The sequence below is a fragment of the Kogia breviceps genome, chromosome 12 (genome assembly GCF_026419965.1).
Source record: "Kogia breviceps isolate mKogBre1 chromosome 12, mKogBre1 haplotype 1, whole genome shotgun sequence".
NCBI lineage: Eukaryota > Metazoa > Chordata > Mammalia > Artiodactyla > Physeteridae > Kogia > Kogia breviceps.
This window is the reverse complement of record NC_081321.1, coordinates 2,183,568-2,197,858: the sequence shown is the minus strand read 5'-3', so window position 1 is coordinate 2,197,858 and position 14,291 is coordinate 2,183,568. Positions and strand designations below refer to the sequence as shown.

Here is a 14,291-nt window from a genome sequence, read left to right as displayed (position 1 = left end):
GTGTTAGGAATATACAGAGTTTTCATTAGTATGGAAGGATCTTAAAAGACAGAGAGGAAACATCTTAGGAATTTGTCTTAACAAATGAGGATGCCTTTTAAAAATGGCATTAGTCAAACAGGTCACTGTGTATTATATGTTCAAATAAAATGTTAATCCACAAAATTGACTGATTCTAATTTTTAGCAACTAGGTTAGAATCTAATGTGGGTGATGGGGGGTTTTTTGTTTTGTTTTAGGGTTTTGTGGTACATGTGACAAGGTAAAGACCATTAGATACCTCAGTTCTTAGATTTTTCCTCAACAAATTTAGATTTTGTTGTTTATGAATATGAGCATATGCACCCTTTTGCAAATAAAGACAGTGATGGACGTAATAGCATTCAAGAAGTGGAGTCAGTATTGACTATTTCATATATTATTCCTTTGATACATTTTGTCAAATGTGTAAGTCTTATAAAATTTATGTAGGAGACTATGCAGTTAAATAGGAAACTTTGCAATTATATATTCAAGATATCATTTGGATGTTTTAAATATCCCACTCTTTTATAAAGTACTATATGTTCTTCTTTGTACTTTCTTCCTATGTTCTTCCCCCATCAGGGGCATAAATAACCCCCAAAATATACATAAAGTATCAGTTACTTAGAGCGCTACTAAGAAGCAAAAAGATCCAGAAGCTTGGAAATCTGTACTGTGTGCGCGTGCGGTACGGTACGCTCACGTTGACACGCTGGTTGTCGCCAGCCCATACTGTGAACGTGTAGGCACTGCCAGCCTTGCTCCTTTAAACTTTCCAAAATGAAATTTCAAACATCAGGTAGTTCACAGAAAAGGTGCAGAAAGAATGTATACTCACGGTGGTTAAGATGCAGTAGAACGTGATGGTCTATCCAAGTAAAGCTTCGGAGAAGCCCCTCTGAGCTGAGACGAAACAGCAAAGGCGGGCCTTTTCGCTTTCTTAGCTCACCTGTTACCAAGTCCTGCATTCAGTTCTCACCTTCTCATTTATTTTAACTTAAGATCTCTTCTAGGTGAGGGTTTCTCAAACTCCAACCGTATGGCCATTTTAGGTGAGATGGCTCTTTGCTGTGAGGGCTGTCCTGTGCATCTGTAGAGTGTTGAGCAGCATCCCTGGCCTCCCCCCACCAAGTACCAGTAGCAGTTGAGACAAGCAAAACTAGCCCCAGACACTGCCAGACATCTTTGGGAAGGGACATGGGGTTCCCAAAGTGCCCCTGGTTGAGAGCCATTGCTCTAGGTACATGGCAGGTAATGATGATAACAAGTTTTTTTACATTTTTGACAGAAGTCACTATAGCACTACAAGAAATAGCAAAAGGAACCAAATAACATTATTGGATACCCTTTTTTCTTTAATTGTTTGGATAGTTTTTTCAGATTGATAGTCTTATTATTTTTCCTGATTATTTTCCATAATAATTTTATTTTGAATCTTACTGTTTTGGCAAAAAATATAGCCTAAGCAGCGGGGTAGGTTAGGTTTTAACCATCGGTGGTTTTTGCATGGAATCAGAGTATGTTCTGTAATATGATCCTTCTCTAACCTTCTCTTTAAAAACATGCCCCAGCGGTCTCTCCCTACATACTTAATCAAGCGAATGTTTCATCTTGCTCAGGCAAACTCTCAGGAGCTCACATATTTATTGCAAAACCCTGACCTCTGTATAAACGTACCTTTGGGCTTCTCTAATTTTTTGTATTCACTTCTCTCCTTCAGGCACAGGGGCAGAGCCAGGGTCAGCAATCTTCAAGTAGTTTAACAGGGGTTTCATCCTCCCAACCCATACAACATTCTCAGCAGGTGAGAGTAACTCATTGCTACATTTTATGGATTAGCAATAGCCAAAACACTGTTTTACGTCTTTCATAAATGGGATTCCTGATGTAAATGGCTTGCTAAGTTTTTGAAAGGAAAATCCAGAGGCATAACATTTCCTGTCTTCAGGAACATTTTAGAAAATCTTTTGTTTAATGTATTTTTGAATGGTCTGTTAGATTAGACATATATTGAAATTCAAAAGAATTATTTTTACTGACATAATTTATGTGCCTTCTTAAACAGATGATTCTGCACTATTAACAATACGGTTGACCCTTGAACAGCACAGGGGCTTAGGGGCACAGGCCTTCTGCACACTCAAAAATCTGTGTATAACTTTACAGTGGGTCCTCCCTCTCTGAAGTTACACATCGACAGATTAAACCAATCTTGGATTGCATAGTACTGAAGTATGTATTTATTGAAAACAATTAACATATAAGGGAACCCACACTGTTCAAACCCGTGTTATTCGAGGATCAACTGTACAAAAAAACATCAATTTTGTGTCTGTGTATTTCACGATTTGTCCTTTTGTGAGCATGTTACCATTGCTTTCATTGTGCTTGACTCTAGTAATGCTCCACTCCTTTTTAATTATTTCTCATCTGTGGGGTGGGGCATCAGCTTCTATGCCAAAATGAATGAAAGCCTAAGAACAACTACTTCAGGAACTTTTAAAAAATGTTTTAAACTTCTGATTTGGGGAATTTGCTCCCAAAGTTTCAGAGAACTCAAGGGATTAATATAATGCTGATGTATTCAACAGCAAAACTGGTAATTGTAAAATTAAATACCTGTAGTGCATCACTGATATTAGTTAACAGTAATTATTTACAAGGAAATAATGCTTTGGGGGCACAATCGAATATTTATTATCTGTTTAAAATAAAATTTATAGCCACTACATGTGTCATAAAAACTTCCCAGTGAATTATTTTGTTGATAGTTCCCTATACAGTGTGTTTTCAAACCACCAAATTCTAAATTGGCTTGTTTCTATTAATTTTTGAAACTAAGTTTTAAATTCTCATTGCAAATGGCCTGCTCACAGTCCAGCATGTGACCATGTAGTCATTTGATGCTAGTTTAAGATTAGATGTTCATTGTACAAGATTAGTTTGGTTATACAGGCAAACCTCGTTTCAATGTGTTTCGCTTTCTTGTGCTTCGTAGGTACTACTTTTTTTTTTTAACAAATTGAAGATTTGTGTTAACCCTGCTTCAAGTCTGTCAGCACCATTTTTCCAGCAGCATTTGCTCATTTCGTGTCTCTGTGTCACGTTTTGCTACCTCTTGCACTTATTTCAAACATCTTCATTATTATTATATTTGTTATGGTGATCTGTGATCTTTGATGTTACTATTGCAAAAGGATTATGACTTGCTGAAGGCTCAGATGATGGTTAGCATCTATTAACAAGAAAGCATTTTTTAAATTAAGGTACGCACATTGTCTTTTTAGTCATGATGCTGTTTCACACTTAATAGACTACAGTGAGGTATCTGCACTAGGAAACAAAAAAATTCATGTGACTTGGATTATTGCAATATTCACTTTATTGCAGTGACCTGAACCAAACCTGTAATATCGCCGAGGTGCCTGTATATACATTTTCTCTGTGGCCAACACCTCTGTCTTATAGATGGAAGGGCTGCTGGGAGTGACACGTTTTGTCCTGCTCCTGCCCTTTCTTCCAGACAAGTGTCTGAATCTATATGTATTTATAGTTACGTTCAAGTAGTCACATTTTTGCCAACCTTAACAGGTTTAATTATATTAACAACCCCTGATAAGAATACAAATTAAAAGTTACATAAAGCTGAGTGAGGACAGAAACGCTATCGTGGATACTAGTCTCCTAATTCGCTTATCATTGGACACAGGCCAGTACCAATAAAATGTGCAGATTTAAGTGTATGCTCTATTTTTCCTTTTCCAGAGGAATTTGTTATGAAGCAGTGAAATAAGCCATTGAGTTTAATGGTGAAGAAAGTATGCATGGTAGGGGGGCGGGGGGCAGCTCCACAAATGTCAGGTTAAAAGAATCAGGTGCTTAACTCTTCTGGGAAAAGATCTGACTAAATGGCTATCTCTACAGTACAAACAAAAATTCCCATTTCAGTGATGCTTTTTTCAGGTACTTTTATTTTGTGAGTTATTTTAAATATAGGATGAGTTAAGTAGAATCATAAAATTGAGACCTTAATCTAAATAAGTGTATGCAGTCTAGAGTATTTAACTTTTCCAGGGTTGCATAGCCAATAGATAGATAGAACTAAACATTACAAACCAGAATCCAAGATTTCTACAATAGTTTTCTTTTTTCTGCATTAAAGTTCTACAGGGATTCATGATTCTGCAAAGGTGCCCAAGGAGCTGTATTTGTTTGTTTTATCTTCTAGGGTTCCATATATGGAAAAGAATGATTGTAAACTTTCTGTACTGTACAGTTAGAGTCTATTTTTAGATCTGATTTTCGTTTTGTATACTGTCACGTCCCAACACCACCTTAGGAAACCATCTCTCTAATTTTACTAGTGTGAGGAAAGAGATGAACTTTAGCCGAAATTTACTTTATTTCTTGTGTTTCTGAAATACACTGAATAAAGGATTGCTTCTTTTCACGTTTTTATCAAGAATCTTTTCTAGTGGTATATCATGTCTTAATGAGGTACCAGAAATAGCTTTCTCCTACTGGAAATCTGAGTATTTTGCTGCCACAAAAGGTCATGAGCTACCCTGTTTCCTTAATAATTTCATCCATAGGGCACATGTAGAGTCTGTAGATAGCTCTTACTTTTTGTTCAACTAAGGCTCATGAACATTTTTTTCAAACACCCTTGTCCAACAGATAGTACACAGTCAGTACAGGCTGTTTTCAAGAGGCAGTTTTAGGCAAAGTGTGATGCCAGGTTGCTATGCTAAACAGTACTTGTTTGGCTTAAGTGTTGATTATTAGCCAGTGTGATTGTGTAAAAAAAAAAACCAAAAACCAACACACCATATACTCCTGTCCTATCCAGAGGTGCCACTTCTCTATAAATGCTTTAATGTATAACTGACATACATGCCTCTCAATTATACTAAGCAAGGAGTGAGGATATACATTTATAAAACTCATTTTTCACAGTACATACACACCCTCAATTATTCTAAGCAAGGAGTGAGGGTGTATGTTTGTAAAACTGCTCATTTTTGACAGTACACACACACACACACACACACACACACACACACACACCCTCAGTTACTCTAAGCAAGGAGTGAGGGTGTATGTTTGTAAAACTGCTCATTTTTGGCAGTACACACACACGCACACACCCAACTAATTAAACAGTTTTTTCCTAACTGAGTTCATGCTCTGAAGGACCATGTGCTAGGCACTGATGGATCATATAAGGCTACTTTCAGGGAGCCTGAATAATCTGGTAAGCATGTGCGTCAACTCGTACAAAACGCGTAAGGATAATAGCTAACCTTATATACAGTGTGCTAAGCAATCCACCTGTGTTTTTATGTAATCCTTCTATGGACCATATAAATATAGGTATTATCATTATTTCCATTGTACAGATGGGAAAGCTGAAACGAGACCTGGAGAAGCTAAGTACTTTACCCAAACTTACACAGCTTCCAAAAGATAGAAAGAATTTAAATCCAAGTAGTCTGACTCCATGAAAGGAGGAGATTGTAACTCTTCTGAGCAGGGAGGGGGTTATCAGTAGGTTTATGAAAGAGCATTTGAACTGGACTCTGATTATGAGTTAGATTCAGATGAAGGATAAGGAATATTCTAGGCCCTAAGAAAAAGGCAGGAGGGCAGCATAAGCAAGGTAGAAGGCACAAAGGTAGAAAGCTGTGAGACAGAAACAAATAAACCTTGGGTTCAGTGTAGCTAGAATACAGATAAGTCAGGACTTATGGTTAGGACTCAGTGCTCCCAATGCAGGGGGCACTAGTTTGATCCCTGGTCAGGGAACTAAGATCCCACATGCCACGTGGCATGGCCTAAAACATAAAAACAAACAAATAAGTGAAGGTGTGAGTTCAGGGAAGAGCTGATTGAATCCAAATTGTGATGTAAGCAAGGGTCTGCATTGATGGGGGTGCGGGAGAGAGGTAATCGAGCGCCCAGGTATAAGGGGGGCGTTGCTCAGGTTGAACCCTTACGAAGAAGGGGGATCACCACATAGTCAGACCTTCAGGCTCACATCGCGGGGCTCTTGCTGGTCTTTGCTTTGAACAATAACACAAAAAAATATTAATGGAATAAATTGGAACTGTTGAGAACAAGTGTGCCTGTAAGGACCTTAAATGGTGTATATAGTTGGAAATGTTTATAGGCAATATCTGACAGAATTGGTTTTATATACGCCAAGACATTAAACAGATTTTGTCCTTATTCTTAGGGGAACAACTTCACTGTTCCAAGTTCATTGTAAATAACATTTAAAGATCACTTAAAGGTTACATGAATATACACCTGTAAGATAATTGCAAAAACAGTAGAACTGTCCTAATACTAATAATCAAGCAGATGCTTGTCACTGCAGATTTTACCTCAAGACACAACTTAAAGAAAAAGTACTGTGTTATGCGCCAGAAAAGCGAGATCATTCATAGTGTAACTTCCTTGAAGAGAAAAATGCTGATGTATAATTACACGTGAAGAATTTGAATGAGGCAAGGGGAGCAACATTTCTGAATTAGTATATTTATATAAAAGACAATCTTATTTAGGTATGAAAATTAATGACTTAGGTAACTGTAGATAGTTCAAGGTGAATTCCTTAAAGTTTAAATATATTCAGGTTAACCAAAAAGGTTTTCTACTTTCTTGGTTCTTCTTTCTTAGTGGGAAAATGGGCAAAATTGTTTTATATTCAGAGCTGCCTTATAGTCGGATATGTATGATATATCTTAGTTGCTGAAAATAAATTTTATATAATTCAACAGCCATTTGTTCCTAATTTTTTTAAGTTAAGAATACATTATCAGAAATAAGTAAGGATAAACCAAACATGACTACTGTCACTATTACATTTCAGGATTCTTTTGATGGTTTTAATTGGTATAATAAGAAAGAAATGAATAAATATCAGGAAAGTAAAAATATTATTTGCAGATTATCACCTAACAAAATCTAGGATGCTTGTTCAGGTGGGTAGATGCATAATAGACATAAAAAAAAATAAGTCTTGGGGATGCAGTGTACAGCATAAGTGACTGTAATTGATAATACTGTATGATACGTGTGAAGGCTGCTAAGGCTGCTAAAGGCTGTCATTGGTTGTAGCATTATTTTAAGTAACAAAAAATTCAATCAACCAAAGTGTTCATCATTAGGATATCAGTGCCATTGATAAACAAAATGAAAATGTGATGTCAGAGAACAGTATTTATTTAAATGGATGTGGTTTTGTTTTGTTTTTAATAACAAAATCAACTTGTGTGTAAATGACCACTTATGCATAGAAGGAAATCCATAAAGTCGATGCACCAAACCACTAATTGTGATTGTGTGAGGAGAAATGAGGTTGGGTATTTTCACTTAACTCTGTTAATCTAATATATTGCTTAAAATTTTTATTACAAACAGGTGTTGTTTTTGTATTTAAAAATTAAAAATTTTATATTAGTTATAGGTATTAAAGAGTCTTGAAAGTCAGCATTGAAGTTCAGATTTTTGTTAGGCTACAGGGGGCCATTAATTTTATTGCAAAATTTAGTGTTTGGGTACAATTACATGCCATTCATCAAGTTTAGGTGTACTATACCAGAGTGCCTAGCGCATGCTTGGTTTCCAGATGACATTCCCTTTGCCGTGCTTTGAGTTGAGTGATAGTGTCCTTGTTTTCAAAGAAGGGGACACCTCATTTGGGCAGTAAAGTGAGCAATCTCTAAGGTATCACAGCTAGAAAATGGTAAAGCTAAAGTTCGAACTTCCCATGCTTTTCTCCCATTTTGTAGTCATTTTCAAAGCTATTCTTTAAGCAAATTAATTACACAGTTGATGAAATATTGATAGATTAAGGGAAAGAGATTAAAGGAAGAGATTGGATTAGTTTAATATGGGACCAAAGTGAGCTCACTGCTATCAAGAAATGGGAACAAAGAGGGAGGAATTTGGAGGAGAGAGGGTCTGTTTGGACATGGTGTCTGAAGGTGTTTGTAAATACCTGAGCTGCTACTGGGGCAAGGAGCCTGTTAGGTGAAGAAACAGTGGTGACTCAAGCTTTGAAACATGGGTTAGTTCTTGGTTGTACCGTCACAAATAAAGAACACCAGATGAAAAAGAAAGATGTGTAAAAAGGGGAATTAGTGAATTTGGGTTTGTGCATGTCTTGATTACTAAAATTGCCATCTTTTACAGACACTGATAGGCAAACATACTTCCTTAGAAACATGCTGTTAATGACTTGAAATAAAACCGAGTGATGGTTTTCTTCTCAGCAGCAAGGAGTGCAGCAGACAGCCCCCTCTCAGCAGACAGCGCAGTATTCACTTCCCCAGACGTCAGCCTCCAGCGAGGCCATGACTGCACAGCCCACAAGTCAGCCTCAGCCTCCACAGTCCTTGTCGCATGTGTCAGCAGGAAAACAGGTGAACGCTTAACTTCTAGAAAGGAGTGCCACATGACTTCTACCTTCCCTAATGGTGAAAATTGGTTATTTTCACTGCAAAAACGAAGAGAAAATTGCTGCTTTTGTGTATATGCATTGGTTAATATAAATGGGTGTATACAGCAGCGATAATCCAAAAATGTTTAACTTTTAGGTTTTATCAGCCTAAAATCAGTTTGACAGGTATAGAACTGATAAAGGTGCTGTAGTAATTGAACCTGTGACATGTTCTAGAATTGTCAGTTGTACCTATCATTCTAAGTTTGCAATTATGCTGTGTTTTCACGCAGATTTATGCATTGTTACCTTCCTTCATTGCCTTCTGAAGTCATAAAAAAACCCTTATATGGAATGATTTTTTTTTTCTAAGTTATCCTTCTAGTCACTTGAAAAGTAACCCTGGGGACGTCCCTGGCGGTCCAGTGGCTGAGACTCCGCGCTCCCAGTGCAGGGGGCCCGGGTTTGATCCCTGGTCGGGGAACTAGATCCCGCATGCGGCAACTAAAGATCCTGCGTGTTGCAACTAAGACCCAGCACAGCCAAATAAATAATAAATAAATATATTTTTTAAAAAAATAAGGAAAGAAAAGTAACCCTGGGGCTTCCCTGGTGGCTCAGTGGTTGAGAGCCCGCCTGCCAATGCAGGGGACGCGGGCTCGTGCCCCGGTCCGGGAAGATCCCACATGCCATGGAGCGGCTGGGCCCGTGAGCCATGGCCGCTGAGCCTGCGCGTCCGGAGCCTGTGCTCCGCAACGGGAGAGGCCACGGCGGTGAGAGGCCCGCGTACCGCAAAAAAAAAAAAAAAAGAAAAGAAAAGAAAAGAAAAGTAACCCTGTAGAACATAAGCTCTTCTGAATGACCTTTTTTCAGCTTTAACATCGGGGCTTGTTGTGCTTGTATTGTTTCTGTCATATTTCATCACATCTGAGATACTGTCAATTGTAAAATGCACCATTATTTTATGTATCACTGAGAACTGACATATCATTAATTGTAAGATATATCTTAATGTCATGAACATTAAAATGACCAGGTGGTGGAAAGGGATGATTGCATCGTACAATCAGTTAAATATAGTAATTAGACCAACTTTTACAGGCCTGTGTTAGACTTAAGAATTGTGGAAGCACTATGGATGAGCTCTTACTCCACTGGGAAGGAAGTCCTTTGAATTTCAGTAATCACTGTAGTATCAGTTGTAGATTGAGTGACAGCAAACATGCCAGTGGATTATGGTATGTGAAACATATCTCAGCCAGGCTGTAAAGAAAAAACCCTTTCATATGGGAGGGTTCTCTTTATTGTTGAGAGGTGAAGCATGAGCAAAATTCTCTACCACAAAAGATTTGGAACAGCAGCCAGTCTATCAGCCTTCCTGTCTCCTGTTGTCCTCTCCCTGCTCTTACATGGCACATTAACTTACACTAATGTATGCAGGGGTTTGGTGTTTGTTTTAATTTTCTTTCTTTTTGGCTAATACATAAGTCTTGCTTTTGGCAGCCTTGCTTTTTTTTTTTAAAGTCTGTCTGTTTTGTTTTTCTTTACCTTCCCAGCTTCCAGTTTCCCAGCCAGTACCAACTATCCAAGGCGAACCTCACATCCCAGTTGCGACACAGCCCTCAGTTGTTCCAGTCCATTCTGGTGCTCGCTTCCTCCCTGCGGGACAGCCACTCCCACCTTCCTCACTCCCCCAGTACCCTGGCTCTCAGATCCCCTCAGCTCCTCAGCCAGCTTTCTCTCCCCTTCCTGTCACCATGGCAGCTGGCGTTAATCAGCCTCTGCTTACCTTGGCTTCCTCTGCTCCAGCAAGTGCAGTCCCAGGGGGACCCACCGTGGTCCCTAGTCAGCTTCCCACCCTCCTGCAGCCTGTGACTCAGCTGCCAAATCAGGCTCACCCGCAGCTCCTGCAGCCAGCAGTTCAGTCCATGGGGATAGCCGCTAACCTCGGGCAGACTGCTGAGGCTCCACTCCCCTCTGGAGATGTTCTCTACCAGGTACCGTGCTGGCTGGTGAGAAGGAGGGCACCAGAGGGTTTGGTTCTAATGATAGAACATCAAGGACTTAAAAACCTAATAACTGAATATCAGAATAACTAGCAATAGCAGAAGTTCCTGATCTCAACCAGAGATGCTAAAATAGTAAAATTCTGAGAAAGGACAGGGTGATGATGTCTGATGACTCATTTCCATTTTCCCCAAGACCTCTCTTGGGAGAAAATGGTTCTCTCAGTATTCAGTGTAAGCTGATTGAAAGCTAGGTATGGCTAATAATAGAATATATAAGGCTACTTTTTTTTAATGGGAAGAGTAAATATGGGTAGCCAACATGGTATCAGTAAAAAGCTTCAGGGTTCAGATATAGAATATTAGCAAGTCATTATATGACTGGAATGACTGATACCTTGAAGAGTTTCTGCATTCTCCTGTTTGATTGGGTAGAAAGTAGGTATTTTTTAGAAGGAATTATGTCTGTTCCTCCTATTTAGTCTCCAGGAGGGAAAAAAATAGCAACTTAAAAGTATGGTTGTGTACAATCCTGTCCCCTAAATTGAAATCAGTTAACCATTTAATTTCAAGAATCTTCTTTAAATTATTAGAAAGAGATCAGGCTACTTTTCTTCGCTATGTTCCTTTTTTTTTTTTCTTTTTTTTTTTTTCTTGCTTGTCTTGCTGTTTTGCTCATTTGATGACCCAACCTGCACTAACTCCCCTCCCTCGTCTCTGTCACAGGGCTTCCCACCTCGGCCGCCACCACAGCACCCAGGAGACTCAAAGCTTGCTCCCTCTTCCAGCGTGCCTTCTGTGTGCGTTCCTTCCACAGTCCTGTCCCCTCCCGCGCCGGCAGAAGCACTGGCTGCACCAGGTTACTTTCCTGCAGTGGTGCAGCCTTATGTGGAATCAAGCCTTTTGGTTCCTGTGGGCAGTATAGGAGGACAGGTTCAAGTGTCCCAGCCAGCAGTGAGTTTAGCACAAGCCCCCACTACATCCTCCCAGCAAGCAGCTCTGGAGGTAAATGGAATTCCTGCATGTTTATGTCTAAACTATATGTATAATGGGATAAAAATGACAAAGGAGAAACATAGATTCCCCTGGTCTAGAATGCACTTGGAAACTCTTGCGAACTAACTTCTGAGTGACTTCTTCTTACAGCCGAGTGAAAGGCCAGTGTGGGGCCTTGTTGCCACTGGCTGTTCTGTTGGGAAGTGAGTGTGCCTTGGCGGAGATGACCCTGCTAGCCCTTCACTTCTCTAGCTGTGTTAGCCCTCCGGCCGGCGTTCTCCTCCTCCTCTCACAAACCCCTGCCATTGGCGGCCACCAGAACACCTTACCCTGCCGCGCTCCCGGTGGCCATTTTTGCCCCTCTCGGAGAAAGCTCTGAGCTGTCCTTGCACTTTGCTCTGCCTGCCCTGTTGCACATTCTGGTGAGATGCTGGCTGCACGGCAGGTTCTGGTTTCTCACTACCTAGCAGCTGTTTTGGCTGATGACACACTGAGCAGTCTGTACCAGAGACTAGCTTTAGAAATTTCCTTTGCAATTTTAAGATGACTGTCTGTAGATGCTGAATATTAAGAATTATTAGTAAATGTAGTGCTTCTAGGACTTAGGGGAGGGATAAGGAAAAGAAGAGTAGCTTATTGGGCATGGTTGACAATAAATCAAGTACATTACTGCCAAGGTGTGAATTATCCTTTCTGTTTACAGAGCACTCAGGGCATCTCTCAGGCGGCTCCTCCAGAGCCAGTTCCAGTGGCTCAGCCACAACCTACCCAGCCTGCTACATTGGTCTCTTCTGTAGACAGGTATGTGACAGGACAGTTCTCCTTTCTTGACTGGTAGATAGGATGGTAGGAAACTTTAAAATGTCTCACCTTTAAATCTCATCATAAACTGAACTGTTTTTTCTGAAGTGCACATTCAGATGTTGCTTCAGGTATGAGTGATGGCAATGAGAATGTCCCATCATCCAGCGGAAGGCATGAAGGGAGAACTACAAAACGGCATTATCGAAAATCTGTAAGAAGTCGCTCGCGTCATGAAAAGACTCCACGCCCAAAATTGAGAATTTTGAATGTAAGTATTACCTCTGGGTTTCATATAGTTAGTTCATACCATTTAAATATTTCTAAGGCTTGGGTGTATTGATGAAAGTTTAGGATCTTGTATCACCCAAATGATATCGTTAAATTCCATATTTATTAAAAAAAAAATGGAGAGTTTTTATTTGTCACACAAAGATCTTACATTCTTACCAGACCCTTCAGTGGAAGATGTCTAAGTAGCTGAAAGGCTGATATTTTCTTAAGGTTTTCTTGCTCCTAGTTTAAGAGGCAATGTAGCAGTGCTTCAAGGAATAGTGGTAACATTCGGCTTAAGTTCAAGTGATAACCTGTGTTCTTTTGTCACATACAGTAACAGATCTGAGCATGGTTCTTCTGAGATATGAAGTACCTTTTTTTCTTTTCAGGTTTCAAATAAAGGAGACCGGGTAGTGGAATGTCAGTTAGAGACTCACAATCGGAAAATGGTTACATTCAAATTTGATTTAGATGGTGACAACCCTGAGGAGATAGCAACAATTATGGTATGTCTGTTTTTGGAGTTCCAGATTTTTCCTTCATACTTTATCTTCATATCCACAGCCCTAGGCAAATATGCAATGTTTTGTAAACTATTTTGACAGTTAAATATTTATTTCAATGTGAATATAACTAGCACACCAAACCTGTGATTTAGAGGTGCTTTTGTGTAGGACATGTCTAACTAGGTATTGAAGAACTAACTTACATGTTAACTAAATAATAATACAGGTGGTATGCAGATAGGACAGAAGTCATGAAAGTGGTGATTGAATGACCTAAAGCTTGGGAAACACTGTACTAATTAAGCTAATGTCACATTTCTTTTACAGGTGAACAATGACTTTATCCTGGCAATGGAGAGAGAGGCATTTGTGGAACAAGTGCGGGATATTATTGAAAAAGCTGATGAAATGCTCAGTGAGGACGTCAGTGTGGAGCCAGAGGGTGACCAGGGATTGGAGAGTCTCCAGGGAAAGGATGACTATGGCTTTGCAGGCTCTCAAGTAGGTTCACCGTTCCTGTAGTGAAGCTTCGTTTATGTTAAATGCTTGCTAAATTTGCCTTGCATGATGTCCATCGGTACCACATTACACCTGTAACTGAGATTATCAGCATTTATGTTCTTTTTGCATGTGGCGATTTGCTTTGCCTGCTCATTAAGATTGAGATAATGAATTTAATCACTTTTGTTTGTTGTAGAAATTGGAAGGAGAGTTCAAACAACCAATTCCTGCATCTTCCATGCCACAGCAAATAGGTGAATTTTTTTCTTTCCATTGTTTGTTCTTACCTTTGACCTAAGAAGTTATGTGCTAATAATGGAATCTTGAAGCTTTGTGTTAGTGACAATGTATATAAAAATAATGCAGTTAAATGGTTTGTTTCTTTTTAAGCAGGCCTTCCTACCAGTTCTTTAACTCAAGTTGTTCATTCTGCCGGAAGACGGTTTATAGTAAGTCCTGTGCCAGAAAGTCGATTACGAGAATCAAAAATTTTCAGTGAAGTATCAGATACAGGTAAGGAATTGCTTCTACCACATACATATATAAATCCTGCATCTCTCCTTTATTGGAAGCTTGGTCATCAAGCAGTAGTTCAAATGATGACATAGACAATAAAGAATAGTAGAAAATTGAGAATGACCAACAGATAAACATTTGGAGACAGGGAAATAGGTGATGAATAGAGAGCAAAAGGGCACAGAAGGGTGGCCATACTAGATACAGCCCGTGTGACTG

The 14,291-nt window shown here is 39.4% G+C and overlaps 1 protein-coding gene across 44 annotated transcripts in view; it reads left to right on the top strand.

The window, feature by feature from the left end:
- WNK1 (WNK lysine deficient protein kinase 1) overlaps window positions 1-14,291 on the top strand; it is a 135,913-nt gene that overhangs the window by 97,904 nt on the left and 23,718 nt on the right. For 13 of the 44 annotated variants that reach the window (XM_067008497.1, XM_067008482.1, XM_067008495.1 and 10 more), the window contains 10 exons: window positions 1,745-1,828; window positions 8,304-8,453; window positions 10,027-10,467; window positions 11,203-11,481; window positions 12,176-12,273; window positions 12,382-12,544; window positions 12,939-13,055; window positions 13,383-13,556; window positions 13,753-13,810; window positions 13,947-14,069. In XM_067008497.1, the coding sequence (XP_066864598.1) occupies window positions 1,745-1,828; window positions 8,304-8,453; window positions 10,027-10,467; window positions 11,203-11,481; window positions 12,176-12,273; window positions 12,382-12,544; window positions 12,939-13,055; window positions 13,383-13,556; window positions 13,753-13,810; window positions 13,947-14,069 (1,687 nt within the window). The remainder of the gene's footprint in view (window positions 1-1,744; window positions 1,829-8,303; window positions 8,454-10,026; window positions 10,468-11,202; window positions 11,482-12,175; window positions 12,274-12,381; window positions 12,545-12,938; window positions 13,056-13,382; window positions 13,557-13,752; window positions 13,811-13,946; window positions 14,070-14,291) is intronic. The other 31 variants (XM_067008496.1, XM_059081275.2, XM_067008491.1 and 28 more) reach the window with 16 other exon arrangements.